The 19,693-nt window shown below is 37.2% G+C and overlaps 3 protein-coding genes across 7 annotated transcripts in view; 2 read left to right on the top strand and 1 right to left on the bottom strand.

Annotated features, from left to right (window-relative positions):
• The first annotated feature begins 69 nt into the window (after window positions 1-69).
• Window positions 70-9,446, top strand: LOC128178768 (ATP-binding cassette sub-family G member 8-like). 4 transcript variants are annotated; one of them, XM_052846088.1, is made up of 11 exons: window positions 70-211; window positions 610-1,022; window positions 2,325-2,560; window positions 3,622-3,754; window positions 4,023-4,146; window positions 4,280-4,425; window positions 6,665-6,875; window positions 7,030-7,229; window positions 7,882-7,958; window positions 8,132-8,399; window positions 8,698-9,446. In XM_052846088.1, exons 2-11 carry the CDS (start codon window positions 695-697, stop codon window positions 8,961-8,963), a joined length of 1,989 nt encoding a protein of 662 aa, XP_052702048.1. In that variant the 5' UTR covers window positions 70-211; window positions 610-694; the 3' UTR covers window positions 8,964-9,446. The 4 variants fall into 4 exon arrangements, with proteins under 4 accessions (XP_052702048.1, XP_052702051.1, XP_052702050.1 ...); XM_052846091.1 differs by having other exon boundaries at window positions 73-211; window positions 613-1,022; XM_052846090.1 differs by lacking the exon at window positions 70-211 and adding an exon at window positions 356-484 and having other exon boundaries at window positions 613-1,022.
• A 121-nt stretch (window positions 9,447-9,567) lies between these two features.
• Window positions 9,568-17,218, top strand: LOC128178770 (uncharacterized). Of its 2 annotated transcripts, XM_052846093.1 has the most exons (10): window positions 9,568-10,281; window positions 13,488-13,571; window positions 13,946-14,053; window positions 14,196-14,287; window positions 14,376-14,547; window positions 14,953-15,033; window positions 15,317-15,414; window positions 15,530-15,547; window positions 16,385-16,520; window positions 16,661-17,218. In XM_052846093.1, the coding sequence occupies exons 1-10, from the start codon at window positions 10,249-10,251 to the stop codon at window positions 17,060-17,062; spliced, it is 1,224 nt and encodes a 407-aa protein (XP_052702053.1). In that variant the 5' UTR covers window positions 9,568-10,248; the 3' UTR covers window positions 17,063-17,218. The 2 variants fall into 2 exon arrangements, with proteins under 2 accessions (XP_052702053.1, XP_052702054.1); XM_052846094.1 differs by lacking the exon at window positions 15,530-15,547.
• A 311-nt stretch (window positions 17,219-17,529) lies between these two features.
• Window positions 17,530-19,693, bottom strand: part of LOC128178767 (kinetochore-associated protein 1-like) — a 38,997-nt gene continuing 36,833 nt past the window's right edge. The window contains exons 61-62 of the mRNA XM_052846087.1: window positions 18,479-18,575; window positions 17,530-17,756 (exon numbers count right to left, since the gene is read on the bottom strand). Of these exons, the coding sequence (XP_052702047.1) occupies window positions 17,709-17,756; window positions 18,479-18,575 (145 nt within the window). The 3' untranslated portion in view covers window positions 17,530-17,708. The remainder of the gene's footprint in view (window positions 17,757-18,478; window positions 18,576-19,693) is intronic.

Here is a 19,693-nt window from a genome sequence, read left to right as displayed (position 1 = left end):
TTTCAAGTTTCAAATATTAACAGACTAACAAAGCTTGTTTGAATGTGGCACGAAGGATTAATGGTTTCGGCGTAACGAAAGACTGTCACACATTCTGTTTCCCGGTATTTTCCGAATGACGTTACAACTACAAGTCGGTGCCGATCGATTCCCGACTAGACCCTGGTACTATTCTGCCGCTCACAGACACTGGAGGACGGACAGACATGAGGTAGGGTTACTCTTCATTTGACGGCCCGCGCGGCCCGGTTTTCTGTATTTCTTCCTGCTCATGGAATCCCTAAATGTTTATCATACTTTTAAATCCAACATGTACCGGAAGGACAAGTTTCCCTTTCCTTTCAAAATGCTAGAGCTTTGACAAATGTTTCTTGTTGAACACGTGCATACAGATATAGCGTGCGCTAGTTAGTATTTACTAGCATTACAAATTTCCACTCTATAGTTATTATACCAGGAAGGAACTTGCCTTATGTATAATTTGGTTCGTATTAATAATTATCATTAATTGTTAAGTAATTTTTCATTCCGATGAACTAGCGATATTCCTCTTTTTTAGTCTTGAATGTTGTATGTTTGGCTAACATGTAAAGTTTGTTGACATCTTAGTAGGCGATAACCGAGTGCATCTGAACCAAACCAGACAGTGTTTACTACCACTTCCCGCCACCCTGATAAGGGATTAGACTTCAACATGCGGTCACAAACTAGAGGCTATCCGTCAGTTTATTATCGCCCTAACGAAGCTCTGAGCATGACACAAACTTCAAGGGGAGAGCACCAGTTAAGCAGCCCCCGTGCACATACTATAGACTTTGGCTTCAACGAGCGCCTGTCTGTTGATGTCCGGGCTGAAAATGTCAGCTACATCGTTAACCCCAAAAAGATGTCAATTCTGCACCGTTTGGGAGCGCTGCAGTTACCATGGGAATGGAGCGATGACGCTGTGCCCCAACAGGTGCTGGAGAAAGTGTCCTTCTCTGTCAAAAGTGGACAGATGTTGGCCATTCTGGGGACCTCAGGTAAGACAGCCTCTCACGTGTTTGGGAGTGGATTCTCTCACGTTGATTCTGAGGGTTTTTTCGGGGGAGGAGGGGGTGTGTTTGACAGGATGGGCCCCAAGACCCCTCCCCGGTCCTCATTTTGATCAAGAATATTTCCCTTAAGTATAATCATTATTATACTATACATCTATCAGAATACAAATACAAATGTTCCAGATGGTAAAAATCAAAAATGAAATAAAAATTAAAAGTTAAATTCTCAATCTTGCTATCCAGTTTACATTATTAAATAATTAAAAACTTAAATCTCTCGGACTCATTTTGCTCAATATCATAAGAAGGTATGGAACACTAGGAAACAATTTACATAGCATTATCACCTAATAATATACTAATATATAAAAGGTGACCATTTGCAGGGCACCTGCTACATATGTATATGTACTATTATACGTTTTGTTCAATTGAAATCATTGGTTTGGCCTAGATAGATCCATGTTAATAAAGTACGATACGTTATGTCACACGAGTTTTAGAAAATATTTATACACTTACATTAAAAAAAATTAATTTAAAAAAAGATGGGGTGTATATATTTACTTGATGAGTTCAAATACTTTATGGAAGTCGAATGCATACCCATTTACAATAAAACTAATTATCTACATGTTGTATATCGTTTTGTGCGGTACTGAAGACAACACTTGCCTACTGGATCCAGCTGGCAACGGACATTTTCGGTATCCTGTGTAAATAACTGATGCGCATATTAGCAAATGAATGATCATTTAAAGGACAAAAATGAATATCGTGAAAGATAGATAAAATCGAGATATTTTTCATCAAAAATATCCACTTAGTACATTGTTATATTAAATAATTTATAAATAATTAGCAGATATCATGCGTCGAACAAGGTACATGTAACGTAGATTGTAAGGAAAAATATGAGAAACTCTCAGCCTTTCCAAACCAGAGCAAAATTAATACACGATGATCGACTGTTTCATTTATAAAATTACCCTACTGAAAAATTAATGGAAAGCCAGACTAGAGCATACAGCATGCAGCTCAATAACTGTATAGGTATTGTTTGGTCTACCAGGTGTACTTAAACAGGCCCATAATGATTGTTTGGTGAATTTTTCATGTCTTTTACAGACTGCTCTCTCTCTCTCTCTCTCTCTCTCTCTCTCTCTCTCTCTCTCTCTCTCTCTCTCTCTCTCACACACACACACACAGAGAAAGCAGAATATTTACAGAGGAAAAAGAATAAGGTTTCTAAGTTTTCGCGCATTCAAACCTTATTATGTTTTCCAGGAAGCGGGAAGACGAGTTTGTTGGACGTTTTGGCGGGAAGGAATGACGGTGGGGGTGTGGAGGGCGAGATGTTTCTGAATGGCGTACCGTGGACGCGCCAAATGGTGCGCTCCTGTTCCGCTTACGTCAGACAAGACGATCGTCTGCTTGCGCACCTGACGGTCAAGGAAACGCTGATGTTCGTGGCACAACTGAAACTGCCATCGTCTTTTTCCAAGGAGGACATAGAACATAGGGTAAAATATTTTGCAATTTTAAGAACGATTTACAGCCACATATGTCAACCATATAGATTTACAACCACATATGTCAAACATATAGATTTAATCTTCTTTTACATTTAATAACCATTTTCGCACCTGCTCCTCTTGCGCCTCAAGAGTTATTGATTTTATATTTTCAAAGACCAGAAAAATCTCGAAAAAATACAAAGAAGCCATACAAAAAAAATATGAAAAAATTTAAAATACATCAGGATAAACGATTTTTACATAGTAAAATAATCACTGATAAAAGATCGCTTTAGTTGCTAATCTAGTTTAACCTTGATCTGTCAATATGTAAAAACATTTCTCTGCAAAATACACAGCATATCAAATTGATACAAAGTTTAATCTCAAAATAAATATCAGTGGCACAATGTATGACAGCAATTTGTTAATGGTATGCATTGTATAAAACAGTGAGGGTTCTGGATACGATTTTTGTTAATACGGAATATATTTTAAAGCAAAAAGAAAATTAATAAAAAATAACTGATATATGCTTGTAAAAATGATTTCAAAAAATTGATATCTCTGAATTGTAATTTAATCCGGACTTTAAAACAACGATTATTTTTCTTCTTCTCTGTCATTCATTTTAGAACTGTAGATCATAAAAATAATCGTTTTACGAAAAATAACTACATCACTGCACGTGAAAGATTTAGAACCTTATGGCTTATAAGGTGTAATACAGAAATTCCAAGGGTCTCTTTCCCCTATAGGTCACTAAAATATGCATGAATCCCAAAAATAGAACATGTACTGATTGCTCCTTAGCATTCCACCCCAGGAGCTAAACGACCGATCTTGGGATAATAAATGCAAATTTACTGCATATTTGGAAAGGGCAGACTTGTCATAAATCCGCCCAATTATCATTCACTGTTCAGTATTCACTTATCCAAATTTAATTGAAATAAAATAAATTTTAATAAATAAAGCCTTGTACAAATTTTAATATTTCTGCCTCTGCTATAAAATAGGACCTTATCTGCCTATGCAGTTTTTAACTTGATTCATGTCTGCGATAGGTGGATGGTGTGATCTCAGAACTTGGACTTAGACATGTCTGGGATACAAAGATCGGCAACGAGGAAAGCCGAGGTGTTTCCGGAGGAGAGAGGCGAAGAGTCAGCATCGGAATACAGATGCTACTGGATCCTAGTACGGGCAAAAACAAAAAACATGTCAATCCTGTTATCTCTACTGTATTTCTATTTTTGTAAAACAATATATGACTGCTTCCCTAGTGTGTAAAAATTCATGAGAAAGTCACACTTAATACACGATAAAGCTCCTGTTCTCTCTTTAATTCGACAGTATGCCATGGCTTCTATCATTGATTAAATACATGCCAGAATTAATTTGTCAAAGACGAAACATAATTATGCCAGATTAACAAATGACATGGGGACCCTTATACTATCCATAGGTATTCTGTTCCTGGACGAACCAACGTCCGGTCTGGACTCTTTCACGGCCCACAGTTTGGTGGAGACCCTGTCCAAGATGGCGCAAAACACCAGAACGGTCCTGATGTCCATCCATCAGCCCCGGTACGTATAGATTTCCTGTCCAATATGTACAGGCCTGTCACGTAACTCAAACAAAGTCTCAAACTGGAAAGCTGGCCACTGAAACAACGTCATTGGAATGATTGATGAGTACATGTTTAACTTCTTGTTGCAGGTCCGACATCTTTGAGCTGTTTGACTTGGTAATGATCCTGTCTAGGGGAAGGATGGTTTATTTCGGGAAGGCGACAGAAATGGTGCCCTACTTTACCTCCATTGGCTACCCCTGTCCCTCGCTCACTAACCCGTGTGACTATTATGGTGCGTATCTCTTTTTCGTCACACCAAAACTTCTCACTTTCTGACTTATACTCAACTGCGGACAAAACGTGTTCAAGTCATAGGACTTGGCAAACTATAATTATCAAATTGTTACCAGGAAGCGAATTATACCAGACCTCAATTGATAAAATCAGGAAGTATTAGATTTCTAACCTAAATACTGGGTGTCACGGAAAGTTCAGATAAATCAGAAGAGTACGAGATCTCCATTGTTTCAAAGTGAATAAAATTATTAACTCTTGAAATATTTTTTTTTTTTGCATTCCACGGATTCGAAGTGATCTGTAAAGTCATGAGTTTGAGACCTTCATTTGATCAATTTACCTTACATGATTTTTTCAAGTGCATTATATGATGGCATATGATATATGATGCATGGTATATTAAAAAATTCTTAAAACATTGAATATACATGTATCTTAAAAATGTTTAATTAACTGTAATCCCAAGAGCATGCGAGATGTCAATGTATCTCAGTCTCCAGCTCACTTGACTGTCACTCACTCACACGATACTGTTCGCTGTCAGTCTCTACAATGTCCTCGCATCTATTTATAATGAAGGAAGTCATGTAAGGTCTTCGACCAATTTTAGAAACAATTCATCGCGTATTAAACAATTTTAAGTCTTCAACTTGTTTTAGCGCGAGTTCAAGCCGATATTAGTCCAATTACAGGGGTTCGTCAGTCGCAAGGAATTGTTCGTCGGCGTCAAAATCGATATTGTGTATTGCTTTCCCCCAGACTACACGACCCGCTATAAAAGGAAATAGTCAATCAATGTATTAGTGATGAGGGTCCGCCGCTTGGTTACTCTAATTTATCACTTTCCTTATAATTACATAATCCCCAGTAGTAACGTATATTACGAAAAGCCATCCCAAGGTGCCCGTCAAAATCTTTTTTCGATTCAGACTTCTTCAGACTGCTCAAATTACACCCGCACCACAAATTCAAAATATGATGGATTTCCATTCCACAGAAACAAAAAGAGACTGACTGTTTTATGTCCTTTAATACAGTTTTTTATTTGCAAAGACAAAGATGCTCTTTCAAATTAAAATAAGTGTAATCGAAGAGTTCCTTCTTCGGCATTTGCTGCCCCTTGGGACTATATATTCTCCTTGCATATAAGGGGGTCTTTACTTTGGTCAAGAATCGAGTCTAACGTCTTCTACGCAAGAAGCGGTAATAGCGTGGTCATTTCTTTGACTGCATTGGTTCTCAATCAAGCAGCAGCATAGAGAATGATCGCGCGACTGACAAATGCTTGCGGCCGATGGCGGGGAATCAATTCATTGCTAATAAATAAATGGACTTCTGCTACCGTGCATGGAAGCTAATTATCGCAATTCAATTTCTCCCCCTTGCCCCGCGGTCGCTGAAACATTACTGTACACAGAGCGCACTAGACACATTTTCCGGAGTGACCATCCGGATTTTCATTCAATAAAGTATACACTATTTTACAGCATTATTTATCAATATTATCCTAATTATTTTACTGTAGAGAATTTCCATTAACTACCAATGTATCCACGCAGAGATTTGATTAGGGTTTTTATTTTAAGCATTTCTAGCGATCTGGTTCTGCCAACATAATAAAAACTAATCGGGACATCCACGGTAGCTGACCGTTTAATTCTTCAACACCCTATAGCAAAAACACGACGCCGAATCTTCCACTGTCTAGGCTTGCATTAAATAAATCACCAATGTACAATGAAATCTCATAAGGCCCTAAGTAGACATTGGTAATGGGCCACTCCGCTCCGAGGAACTAGAGATGATCCAATCCACATTAAAATTAGGGTAAAAATGCAGTAAAATTGAAGGCGCCATCAGGTTTCTATTTAAAGGTGTTGTCTTCGCGATCACACTCACTCAGTTGAATTAGCATGCAACATTAACTCTACAATGCAAATACAAACCCCCCCCCCCCCCCCCCCCGAATCTACATGTAAAAATAAGAACAAATGGTTTTGGGATATTTGGGAGTAATCGAATATTGCTGAGGATTGGAGATTCTCAATGATTTGGGAGGAAAACAGAATGCCGAGAAGTTGTATATGTTTACATTACCTAGAAACAGGGGCGGGGGGGGGGGGGAGTTTGTATTTCAAAATTAATCGCAACATAGACAGTCCTACAAGACAGTTTTAATAACTCTTCTTCTCAAGGTTGATTAAAATTTTAAATCCTATATACATATATTGCAGTTGACTTGGGAACAGTAGATCCTACCTCTGACGAAACAGAGCGGGAGACGAAGCAAACAGTGAACAAGCTAATCAACAATTACGAGAATCTTGTCGACCAGACGCCACGGGAACCGGAAGAGCTCTCCAATCTCAGCTTCCCCGTCATGTCCACCCTCAACATCACGGACCAGTCCCCCGGCCCCTTCAGACAGTTCTCAGTGCTGTTCGGGCAAGTCTTAGAACTTTGGATAATTGTGACTTCAGAACATGTACTCCAAACCAATGTCTTTGTGTAGATTCAAGATTTAATGGATAGGTCTTCTCACGAAATATAAATACCAGTCGTCATTCGTATTTTTAATTATTGTTTCTCTCTGCGGTAGGCGGTGTACCCGGAACCAGATCGAAGACTACATGTTGGTGCTGGCGCAGTTTATCCAGGCCCTGTCCATGTCGGTAGTGGTGGGGATGATCTACTTCCGGCTTGAGAAAGACCAGCAGACGGTCCGAGACTGGTTCGGTCTGATGTACATCATCGGCGCCATGTACCCCTACCTCGTCATCCTTGACCTCATCGCCGTCTGTAAGTTCACATCGCCTGGTGTAAGTTCACATTGCCTGGTGTAAGTTCACATCGCAGAATGTAAATTCATATCATTGTGTGTAAATTCTTATCGCCGTCTGTAAGTTCACATCGCCGTCTGTAAATTCACATCACCGTCTGTAAGTTTACATCACCGTCTGTAAGTTCACATTGCCGTCTGTAAGTTCACATCGCATTCTGTAAGTTCACATTGCCGTCTGTAAGTTCACATCGCAGAATGTAAATTCATATCGTTGTATGTAAGTTCACATCGCAGAATGTAAATTCTTATCGCCGTATGTAAGTTCAAATCGCAGTCTGTAAGTTTAGTGTGATAAATAAACAACAAATCCGGTCTATATGTTTACAGTGCTGTCTGTAAGTTTACACTGCCGTCCGTAAGTTCACATCGACATCCATAAAGTCACTGTCGTGTGTGCTGTTAGACAATACATACCGGTAACCACAAGTAATTCACTGTGTATTGCTAGACAATACATAGCCAATACGTAATTCACTGTGGGTCGTTGTGTATTGGAAGTCTGTTCTCTTTGGAAATCAATGTTTTGGATAAAAAAGGGTTACAATATTGACACTGAATACACAACACACGAAATCAATGTATTATGACAATGGTTATTTTTCAAAATAGATCACAAAGAGCGGAAGCACCTGTACTATGAATTACAAGACGGGCTTTACGGAACTACGCCCTATTACTTCGCCAAAGTGAGTCGTCTCTTAGCTCAACGACAATTCAATCAGACTTTTTATAATAAAATGCATAAATACTATTTTCAATGTTTAAAACGTCTAACCTAAAATCATATTTGTTAAAATAAAACAGAACAAAATGCATAAATACTATTTCAAAATTAAAATGTCTGACGTACCTTTTTCAGGTGTTTAGCGAGTTTCCGTTACACACGTTTTTCGTGGTGACGTATACCATCCCTGTCTACTTCCTGGTCGGCTTCTCGCTGGACGTGTGGGTGTTTTTCCGGGTGTTCGCGCTGAATTACCTGATGGTGTACTGCAGCCGCTCCCTGGCCATGCTCTCCTCCAGCCTCACCCCAACCTTCACAATGTCATGCTTCATTGCACAGACCTTCTTCTCCATGTACCTCATGTCGGCGGGGTTCTTCATCAACCTGGAGAATATATTTGAAGGTAAGTAACATGCAACTTGTTAATTTATTTTTCATATTAAGGCGGATTACCGTCTCCCAAGAGGGATAACTCTCAATATAGGTAAATGAATATAATAATTCATTTTTGAATCAATCAAATGTTATAAAGTTTAGAGCAATTTTATTTAAATTTTGCCCCGTAAAGTATTAATGCACTTTATTTATAATTAAAACTTTAAAAACACCCTTTAAAATTATGCAAAATTCAAAAACATTTTACAGAACTAGGAATGACTGAATCCTGAATCCAAATATTACATTTTGATTTTTGGTTATAGGTCTACAGTGGGTGTCAAAAGTCTCTTACCTCAAGTGGGGATTTCAGGGACTGTGTCAGACGGAGATATCGAGGTTCAACTTCACGTGCGCCTCTGGTGACCCCCGGCAGTGTATCAACACCGGGCAGCAGGCGCTTGCGCTGTACTCCCTGAACGGGAGCAGTGTTTCCGACTCCTGTCTGGTGATCCTGGCCTCAATATCCGTGTATATGGTGCTCTACTTCATTGCCCTCAAGTTCATTCCGCAGAAGCCACATCAAGATTAATTTATTTGTAAATCAAAAGACATAAGCATATCTGTGAGTGCCTTTTCTTCGAAAAAGGTTTTATTCTAAGATACTCGATCAGAGGTTCACTGATCACCTTTATTTATATTTGCTCGGGTTATGAACTGGAGCTTCTAGTAATTGACCCGTCCGTCAGTTTGTTTGTAAAACTATTGTGATCCCACTGCAATATTTGAGTGGCGGATCAAAAGGGATGATACAGTCGGACTGTAGGTTGTTTGGCGTTTCAATGATTTGATTGTCACATGACTGTTTGTGCCAACCCCTACCCCCACCCCACGATAAAGTGATGACTCTGCAACAAGCCATAAAAGCTGTATAGTGATGAGATATTTTATCTTTCTCCATAATTGCCATCACTTAAGAAGTTACAACGATCGCCTTGAAGGCACGTTTACTTGTATGTCAAGTGATTTTTTGTTGTGATTTTCACTTTGAGAAAATAAAGTTAATTTAACACACCTTTTTATTATTATTCAAAGAAAAAGACAGCTCATCATGACTTGAACTAAATTATGGAAACGTAGCCTACCCAAGGCAGTTAGTTTCGGTGCAGTTTATCGGTGCAGCTTATAGTTTCATGGTCGAATCCAAGCCATTCAGAAATACTTCATGACAACTTTGACCGAAATATAAATAACTTTTCTCCACGTAATTACACATCTGTATAGAAATATGGATTTAATGAAATCTTATTTAAAATCCCGGGGTTCCGTTCTGTCAAATATGATGAACGAGATTCAATCAAAAATACAAAGCTCCTGAATCAGAAATAAATCTGAGCTTATAACAGTCGGTGAAAACATACAATGACTTCCTCTCGCGGGAAGGTATGACACAGTATCCCGAAATTAATTAGCATGGTAACTTATGTTCCCCAAGAATAGCCCGGAAAGCAGGTATAAAATATTCAGAGGAACGAGATTTCTCTCCAGGTGAATCAATCGACACCTCTGGGTGCTCCTGAAGGAAACGCAGGGCTACGTGAGCAGAGCTGGTCAGGTTAAACGACACCTCGTCTGGGAAATTGATATGGAACCGATTCTGGTTATTGACATGGAACTAAGCTTGATTACCTGTGTCCGCGGTATTGACCAATGCTCTCGTTTTCACTTCAATATCAAAGAGAGTTAAAACAGTGGTTTCGTTCTACTTGCTAGAATCTGCCGGGACCTTTAACACAGGGGTTGTTTTCAAACAGTTTTAGACTTGTGGGGATTTCTTAATTAGAAATTGGTAAATTTTTCTAGCCACATGTGTATAGATGGAGCTTACGGAATCTACGGCAGAACTTGAGGTAGGCATTTCTCCATATGATGATATACATTGTTCTAAGAACAGTATCGTTAATTAATGCCCATTGCAAGTTCGAATATACCGATTTGTCATGTTTTTAAATTCTCTAGATAATCTTTATTGCCTTTATTTACTTGAATGCTTTCATTACTCGATCTACTTTTTCCACTGGTCTGTCAAACAAGAGTAGTTATGTAAATATCGTCGGTATTACGAATTCAAACAACAGACCTACATTTAAACCAATTAGGTGTTAAAGGGTGTCAAGTGAATTAATTTAAAGTTATGGGACATCGCCGAAATGGAATAGCTAAGCTTTTTGGCTAGTCGTAAATTAGGTAAAGAGTTTCATATTGGACGACTTTTCCACGCGTGCCGACGTTTTAATATCAGTTCAAATATCCGTCCACCCATATCTCCACCTCCATACACTGATATCAAATATTCATTCAGCCATCAATCCAAACACACGGGAGAAAGAATTAAAGAACAAAGACAACAACACACCGGCATCGAACCACCACAGAGAGCGAAACAGTCAGGAGATTCCATCACTCATTATCTATTTATAAACTCTTTTTAAGGTAATGATCCATACGTCACAAAACAACGTCTGACGTAATTCACGCGTTATTACGTCTTTTCCGTGCCCGATCTAATCGAGACCTAACGCTAAAAGGTGTACATGTGTTTCAAAACAAAAATATCAAGCTGACCTAGAAATTAATTCAAAACAAATCTATTAAAAATCCTGAAAACTGCAATCAATTATAGCCTATTACTCAGCGAAATGAAAAATTGACTGGGTTGTGTCGATTGAGTACTCGTTTTGAAAATACAGACCGCTTACTTTTGTCCTGCATAAACATCAATTCATAACAAGGTTGAACTTAATCCAATTCTTTGAACGTTAATCCCTGAAAGTGCATAAACATCCTGATCGAGATCTATATTCCAGTGCATAAGGGAGATAAGGGAGATAAAGACACAAGGGGAAATAATTTGACTATTTCATCTATATCCTATATTCGCTTAGCAACGAGCATAGATATATTTTCCACAAAAAATGTTTTTAGAATTAAAATCATGCGCTTAAGAAAAGTTATTTCATTTTAAGAACAGTCTTTAAAACCAGTAAAAAAAGGTTGAATAGAGGTTTTGTCTTACAGGCATATATCAGGTAGTTAGCATTATCCACGCGTGGGACTGCAATTTCTAAATACCGATCTCGATCCATAATACTTACCGATATCCAAAGATACAATCTTTTGCGGATTAGATAATAGCGAGCGCAGCTCGCCGGCGCGCAGCGCCGGCGAGCGAAGCGAGCTCTAAGAACCAGTGTGCGCGGGAAAAAGAACGAGCTAAACCTACAGTTCATCAAACAAATTTTTTTGTCTACGTCCCATAATGCTCTCTAATGTTTTCACCCGTGGTGCTATGCCAAAAATGGCCGACTTTTAACTCGTAATTTACAGTGACTTAAAGTTTGAAGACACGTTTTGAGTACCGCATATGCTTTGGCGAGACTTAAAAGATTTGTTACATGCTTCCATACCTCCGTAATGAGTCGAGAAACGTAAACAAAGACGAACAAAGTCATGGATGACGTCACAGTGCACTCGCGCTATATTTCCCGCGATAAATTTAGAGGTGGATCAAACATCTGTAATGCGTGTACTAGCTATTTCAGTACAGACTGCGATACCTGCCTCATTGACGTATGATTTGTTTTTAATTTTTTTTAATATAGAGATTTTATGTATATATATTAGCAAGAGCCATACTTTACTGTCATATCGATCCATTTTAAGCTAATTGTGCATGAATGAGTAAGGAGGAAATAAACAATAGGACAATTTGAAATAAATCAAAAAGGAATAAAATAAAAAAATAAATAGTTAAAAAAAATTATGTAGATATGGGATATAGTCAGACCATTAAATTTAAAAGTGGGAAATTACACACCTACAAACAGGTACCGGGCTCTCTCTCTCTCTCTCTCTCTCTCTCTCTGGGAAGTGGGTTGCGCTGTATGTATCATAACCATTAAAATTAGTACCTTTGGCATACTTATTGTAGAGCAATATACTCTCTCAAAAATTCTTTGACGTTCGTCGATACCTAAATAAAACTATAAGTTGACAATGATGCAAGGTATGTGTATAATTCTTGCTGCGCTCGCCAGAACGGTAGCACCGTAAAACATATTACAAATTGATCAACAGTTTGTTTAAATCATCTTTTCTATTTAACAATAATCTTAACATATTTTTTAGAGTGATGAAATAATAAACCTATGCACAATTTAATTTTTACGGATCTTTTTTCAAAATATATATTTTAATGATTTTTACCCAAAATACGCCCATTGTGATCCTGAAAAGGCCGGTCCTTTGGGTAATTTTATTTCCAATTGATTAAGGGCGTTAATGTGTAAATAATATCAAAATTTTAGAGAATTCTGTACGTAAATAAAATTATAAGAGCTTAAATTCTCTTTGAAAATTTATTTCATTTTATCTCATTTGTATGCAGATTTATCTATTTTTGATAAATAAGCAAGTGTAACATAAAAAATTTTGTTTTGAAATAATAATTCCTTTTTTTTACATAGGATATAAGTCAAAAAATTATTTTGTGAAATTCTAATTTCAGGCTTATGCTTATATTCTTTATGTATGAAAAAGCGCCATTTTCCGCAATCGGTTCTATTTTTAGCAATGACCCTAGCTTTTATAATACCGATGGACCACCCAACAGGGTAAAATTTGATGAGAACATATCCTCAGATACATGTTTGAAAAATATGAAAAAATTCTGTACGCATTTTATTTATCTAGTGGGGTATGGACCATTACCTTAAATATCCAGTTTACTTTTATTCGTCTGTTTATCGAAGCAGGTAAGTTCTTTATTGTGTGTTAGGTATAAGAGACTCACAACCCGCGACTACAGCCTCACTACCAAACTGACCCCGTTCCATTGGCCATCTAGCAACAGAGACATTTACCATGTATCCCCATTTTACCTCAAGCTTATCACGATATGAAAAAATTCAGCCGACGATACATACATCTTTCCTTGTTTTAAAAATGACATCATTTGCCTTAGAGGCGACTTCCTCACCACAAAAAAATAATCAGTGTCCACTACTCTTTATAGACCGATGGTTGTGCTAAATTGTTTACTTCTCTGAATGTTTAGAAAACACCCCGCAATGAACAGTCTTCTGTTGGAAAAGAAAGGACGGACAAGGTCAAAGAAAGACATCATAGAAAGAAGAAACGGGTACGTGCAACTCCTCACCATCCCTATTTATAAAGTCTGCAAATTGTACACGGCCCGCCAAGAACTCACAATCAAGTTCCAACTTACCATCATGATGGTTTTGGTAAAGTAATATAATATAAAGAATTCTGTGAGAACTTCGAACGTGAAGAAAACAGTAACCTGGGGAAGAGTGCTGGTCAACTTGCTTAGGGGTTATAATGATATTGGAATGGAAAAAAAATAACCAATAGTTAAGATGGTATGCCACATATGTTTCAGTGGAAGTCACATCTTGTCTAGATCGCCAGGTTTTTTTTAATAAAAAATAATCTGAACTAGTCAGAATCTTTTTTTAAGTATAATTTCATTGAATCAAATTCAAAACTTTGCAGAAGCACTCGGATTACGACGCACTGTCGGAATGCCGGCGGATGTTCCGGATGGAGATGATGCAGCTGGGGAAGGAGCTGTATCAGTTCAGACAGATGTGTCAGCAGGAGGTTTGTCCATCTGGTTCCTTCATTCACAGCGATGGCACTCACTTCATTCTGCATTCGATAGTTTACGTCTGGATCTTGTCAACAATTCCTTGATTTTTTTTCGGATCTTGTCAACAATTCCTTGATTTTTTTCTTTTGATAGATCTCCAAATACAAAGACCTTTTGAACAACAAAAATGCGCCGGACCGAGACCAGGAGAACAACATAGAGTCCAGAAACGGTTACAGTAACATGCAAGTAGTTCTTGGTCATTATGTTTTATTTGATTCACAATTCCCTGGATACTTCCAAAAATTAACAGCATTCTCTTTTTGGTTGCAGGTTTGGAGGGACTTCGGTGGAACAGTACTGGAGGACCAAGTTGGATAACCTCCAAGCGGATATGACGTACCTTGAGAAGAAGCAAGCCCAGCTGGACAGAGAACAACAGTTGGTGGACAAGGAAGACGAGCTATCTCAGCGATTGGTCAATATAGAAAGCTATGAACAGGAAGTAAGTAGGTGATTGGTCAATATAGAGAAATACGAAAGGAAGGTAACACAGTGATTGGTCAAATTGGAGAAATACAAATAGGAACAAAGAAAGCGATTGGCTAGTTTGGATAATTAGAAACGAGAAGTAACAATGTGATTGGTCAAAAAAGAGAGTTTTTTAAGGAGGGTAAAAAAAATAATTGATCAATGTTCAGAGCTATGAGTGGTTTTTCTTACGAAAAAAAGTCCTCAGGTAACTCATAAATTGTAGTTGCTCAGAATGAAGAGTTATAAGCAAGAAATACTTGTAAATGTAACGGCAAATGTATAAAATAAAAGAATATTTGCATGAACTTTAAATACATAAAAGATTATGTTTTGGACACATTAATAAGAGTCATTCAATCTGTATCATTTTAAACAGATAGAGGAGCTGGAATCAGTCCTTGACCGGCGCCAGGCAAGATGTGTGAAGAGACAACAGAGTCTACAGGACATGGAAGAGGTAGTCTATGCTTCATCATCTGTAGTCACCTTCCAAATAGTTATCATCTAAATAGTCATCAGCCAAAGTGTCATCATCTGTAGTTATCATCTAAAAAGTTATCAGCCAAAGTGTCATCATCTGTAGTTATCATCTAAATAGTCAATATCATCAAAACAACCATCATCTTTATAATTATTACATGAAAACTCATCACATCTAGTTAATATCCAAAATTTAAAATGATCCTTTCTTTTAATTCTGCGTATTCTTTTGAATTAGCCACATGTTGTATTTCCTCTAGGAGCTTGATCAGCAAAGACTAGAGATAGAGGATAACAAACAGAGACTAGAGGAAACTCAGGAAAAATCGGACCCTTCCACCACTGCTCGCAAACACTGGTACAGAGAGAGTTTTATGATACAATTTGTCTGTCAAAGACATTCAACAACATATTCAAATGTTGAATATAATTCAGCATTAAAATATGTGCTCATCTTTACTTTCGAATTTTAGCCAGAAATGTTTTAAACTGTAAGTAACCATTCTTAAGGTTAACATCACATTCAATGATAGTTAAAAATCACTGCAAAAGCATGGGATAATTTCAAATTTTCGTTTGCTAATTATCAACATATCCTGTAGAAAAGCTTTCTTTGCTAAAATATGGTGTATTTTTCAGTTTTAATTTTTTAGGAGATGGGTTTTGATATTCAGTGAACACAGTTCTTAAATGGAACAAATGCATGTAAAATAAATGAATACTGTCTTTTCACAATTGTTCTAAAGCATGATCACAAAAAATCATTGGCATGGTTCACGGTTGTGGTATTCAGGTAATGAATGGTTAACACCTCATAGAGAACGTTGCAATAATACGGACAGATAATTCAATCCATTTAAAACAGTAAAGGTGTCTCCATTTACTTTTTAACACAAACAAGTGTCATGGTAAAATTTAGCTTCATAGTATTCAATATCCATGTCTTATGAAGATATACCTATTACAAGGGTATAATGGGTATCATTAGGGATTATTGAAAAGATAAAGAATTTAAATTCATATTCAGTCTTATCTGAAATTTGAATAGCTCCTTAAATACAACAAAGTGTCCTCGTGTGCCATAGGCTAAAAAAATTAAATGATGAAGAACAATGCACTATCAACAAGTTGAAAAACAGTTACAACTTTTGATCTTTTGGGGTGCACTGCCATCATGTCAGATGGGAAATGTTATTGAACTATACCAAACTCAGAATAAATGATAATCATGGCAAAAATTAAAACCAAAACATTCAATAGAAAACTGATCTGAGGTACCATTCAGATAATCATTAAGACTAAGCACTCCTCTGTGGTTGACATTGTAGGGAGATAGCCAAGCGGGGGATCCTGGAGAAACAGACGGTGCTCGAGTCCACAGTCCAGAAGTACAGGGCAGAGTTGGCCTCCGCCTCCTCCAACATTACTGGCAAGGACATCCTCATCAGCAAATTGGATGATCAGGTCGGCACACACTCTCACTTTTATATGTATAAGCTTCCACAACTCTGTGTACAAGCTGTCAGAGCAGTGCGACACACTATGGGGGCATCCATTTCTTCACTTACTTTATTGACGACGGGTATATGTTTTCCCTCTTACAGGTTAAGTCCTTACATCAACAGTTAGAGGAAAAGGACAAAAAGATCAGGAATCTGGAGTCCCGATTGGTTCTCAGCATAGAGGAGTCCAGGAAATCCCAAATGTCTGGTCTGTCCGACAGCTTCATCTCTACCCCTACGCGACGACCAGACAGCCGTGCTAGTCGAGAATCCGAGAGTAATTCTAGCGATTTCTCTCTCAGTCGATCAGCTTCACACAGAAAGAGTTCCTCCCCTTTTCATCAAGTGAGGAAGTCTGATGACAGATTTAATCAGTACCACTCTAAATCTGACAGTGCCAGCATCAGGCACCCAATGAGACTCAGTGTAGACCACGGAGACGACAGATTCCAGATGGTCAAGTCACCGCTACCCGATAAAAGCAACGCTTGTGTTGTGATGTGACAGTACAACGGATACCAAAAGTTGTGTTGGGCATTTATCATGGAGAGAGAGAGAGAGAGAGAGAGAGAGAGAGAGAGAGAGAGATTTTCTTGTTTTTAATTTATTTAAGATGTTCATGAAATCTTCACTTCTTGTTCCTATTAAATATATAAACATTTCTAGTCTACAGCAGCTTCTATATACTGGTTTGTGGATAGATTTACCAGATGCACACAAACCAGGGTGTGATTTACAAAAGAACTCATGACAAAGAGTTTAAAAAATCATCAGACTTTAAAATGATTCAAAATTTTTATTAATCTGTTTCTAACTAATTCAATCTATATAAATATATTTCAGTTGTAATATTTTAAATTATTTAGCTATATGATCTTCAGTAAAATGATGCTCAAGCAAGATTTATCTGTTTACTGAGAATTGCAAACCAGCAAAGGTTCCATGAATCCCGGAAAAAAAATAGACACCCCTTTTCTCATAACAATTGATACATTTATTTTAAATCATGTACATAAACATGTCTTCGATTCTAATTAAGGTGGTTCAAGCACCACCAAACCACAAGAATACACAACAATAAAGAATTTATTGCACAGTACAGTTCTATAAGTTTCACACGCCTGCGATTTCATGTTCCGTATCACACTTTTCATATCATACCGCTCACTTCTACCAGTCCTTGCATTTCTAGATATTTCTACAAAAAGAGTTGAGAAAAAACGTGAAAATAATATAGAATTATTATAATAAGCTTTCATTAAATATTTTGGGCATCAATCTTTATGGATAAAGTGAATGTCAGTTTCAAGGATACATAAATTTTTGGCCAAGGATACTTTCAATTTTATTATTAGAAATTGCACTTCAATGAACTCAACACTTCATTTCATAGATGACTGTAAATCAAAATCCTAGAAAATTGTAAAAATTATACTTGACAATTATTGTTGAAACCACAGTATATAGTTATCAAGTCAATGAATGAATGCTATTCCATAATAATTGTTTTTACTCCTAAAGTTATGACATTTTTTCAGCAAGTTTAATGCTGACTTAAAGTTAATTTCAGCTAAAAAAAAAATGAAACAAATTGTATGTACATCCGGATGTGAATGGCAGGAGAAGAAAAAAGGAGGAAATCCTTCAATCATGGGTCTCTACTGATAGATCTCTACTGATAGATCTCTAAAGTAAATATTTTGATTTCTAAATCCACTGAAATCAGAGGATCTGCTGAAAAATCACATCCCTGGTACATACAGGTACTTGTATGTTGATAAGGTGCAGACGCCACACAGGTACATGTAATGCATTTAAAACTTTTAAAAATAGTGTGAACTTGTATTCATATGACACACAGTAATAACAATACCTAAGGAAACTTTAATAATATACCTTCTAATGTCAAATTGTTCTTACCTTCAGCATAGATTCCTCCTTGTAGGATTCCAATCTCTTTGACAGAAGTGCATTATGGGAACACAACATTTTCAATAACGATACAGCTTCTTTAATTCTACAGTAAAAAAATATAGTATCAGTCTCATGTATGATTTTAACACAAAGGTATTAAGTCATTGAAATTAAGGAGGCTAGCTGGTCAACCAATTAACTTTCAATGTGACATTTTGTAGCCATAAACTATTATTTAATCTTAACATTTTAACTTAAAAGTTTGAATTTTTTATTACAGCTTTATAAAAAGCCCTCCTTCTAAAGGATATTATTAAAGTTTAAAAATGGACATATCCATCAAACCCTATTAAAACTGTACAAGAAAGAAAGTGTCTTTAGAAACTGCATGGTAATAAGTTATTGACCAGTCAGAAGGACAGACTGGCGAGAGGATTAAAGTAGAAAACAGATGGAGATGGTGATTTAAGGAAAATGGAATCATTCTTTGAGTATTATGAGGTGATAATTTTGGTCGGGGCTAGTCAAATCCAATGAAGCCCAAAGGGCTTTATGATAGATTTGACCATACTCCGACCAAAATTATCACCTCATAATAATCAAAGAATGATTCCTCATTACTTATATTCATATTATTTCCAATTTGTACAGTTAAAAACAACATCATTTTATAACAACTTGGATTTTTGGGGGTAAAATCCGTGTTCATGAGATATTTACACTTACCTGCCTCCTTAACTATTTGCAATTTCCCTCTAGTTCCCCATACAATGCGTCGACATAATTTTTAGAGTGACTACGGTATTACCTCCAGTTATCCCCCTTAACTATAACTCTTCAGTTTTCTCGACGAACTAAAATTATTAACATTATCATTTCATCGAGAGGGGAGGTGGGCGGGTGAGGCAGGTAAGTGTAAATATCTCATGAACACGGATTTTACCCCCAAAAATCCAAGTTCATTTCAATATTTCCACTTACCTGCCTCCTTAACTTTTTGCAAAGGAATTTGCAGCCCAATTTTGGAGGTGGGAGAGGAAAAGCAAGTGATCAAAATAATATAATTACCTATTTCTGCTTCCCTCTCTTGGATGAATCCAGAATTGCCGTCTTGGCAAAAATGGACTGGTGATCTGGAACATCCTTCAGATAAAACGAAGTAAACGTCGTTTCAGATGCCCAGTGTGCCGCTCTTAAAATGTCATTAGCTGATGCACCATA

This window comes from Crassostrea angulata, chromosome 3 (assembly GCF_025612915.1).
Source record: "Crassostrea angulata isolate pt1a10 chromosome 3, ASM2561291v2, whole genome shotgun sequence".
Classification (NCBI taxonomy): Eukaryota; Metazoa; Mollusca; class Bivalvia; order Ostreida; family Ostreidae; genus Magallana; species Magallana angulata.
This window is presented reverse-complemented; position numbering and strand designations above follow the sequence as displayed.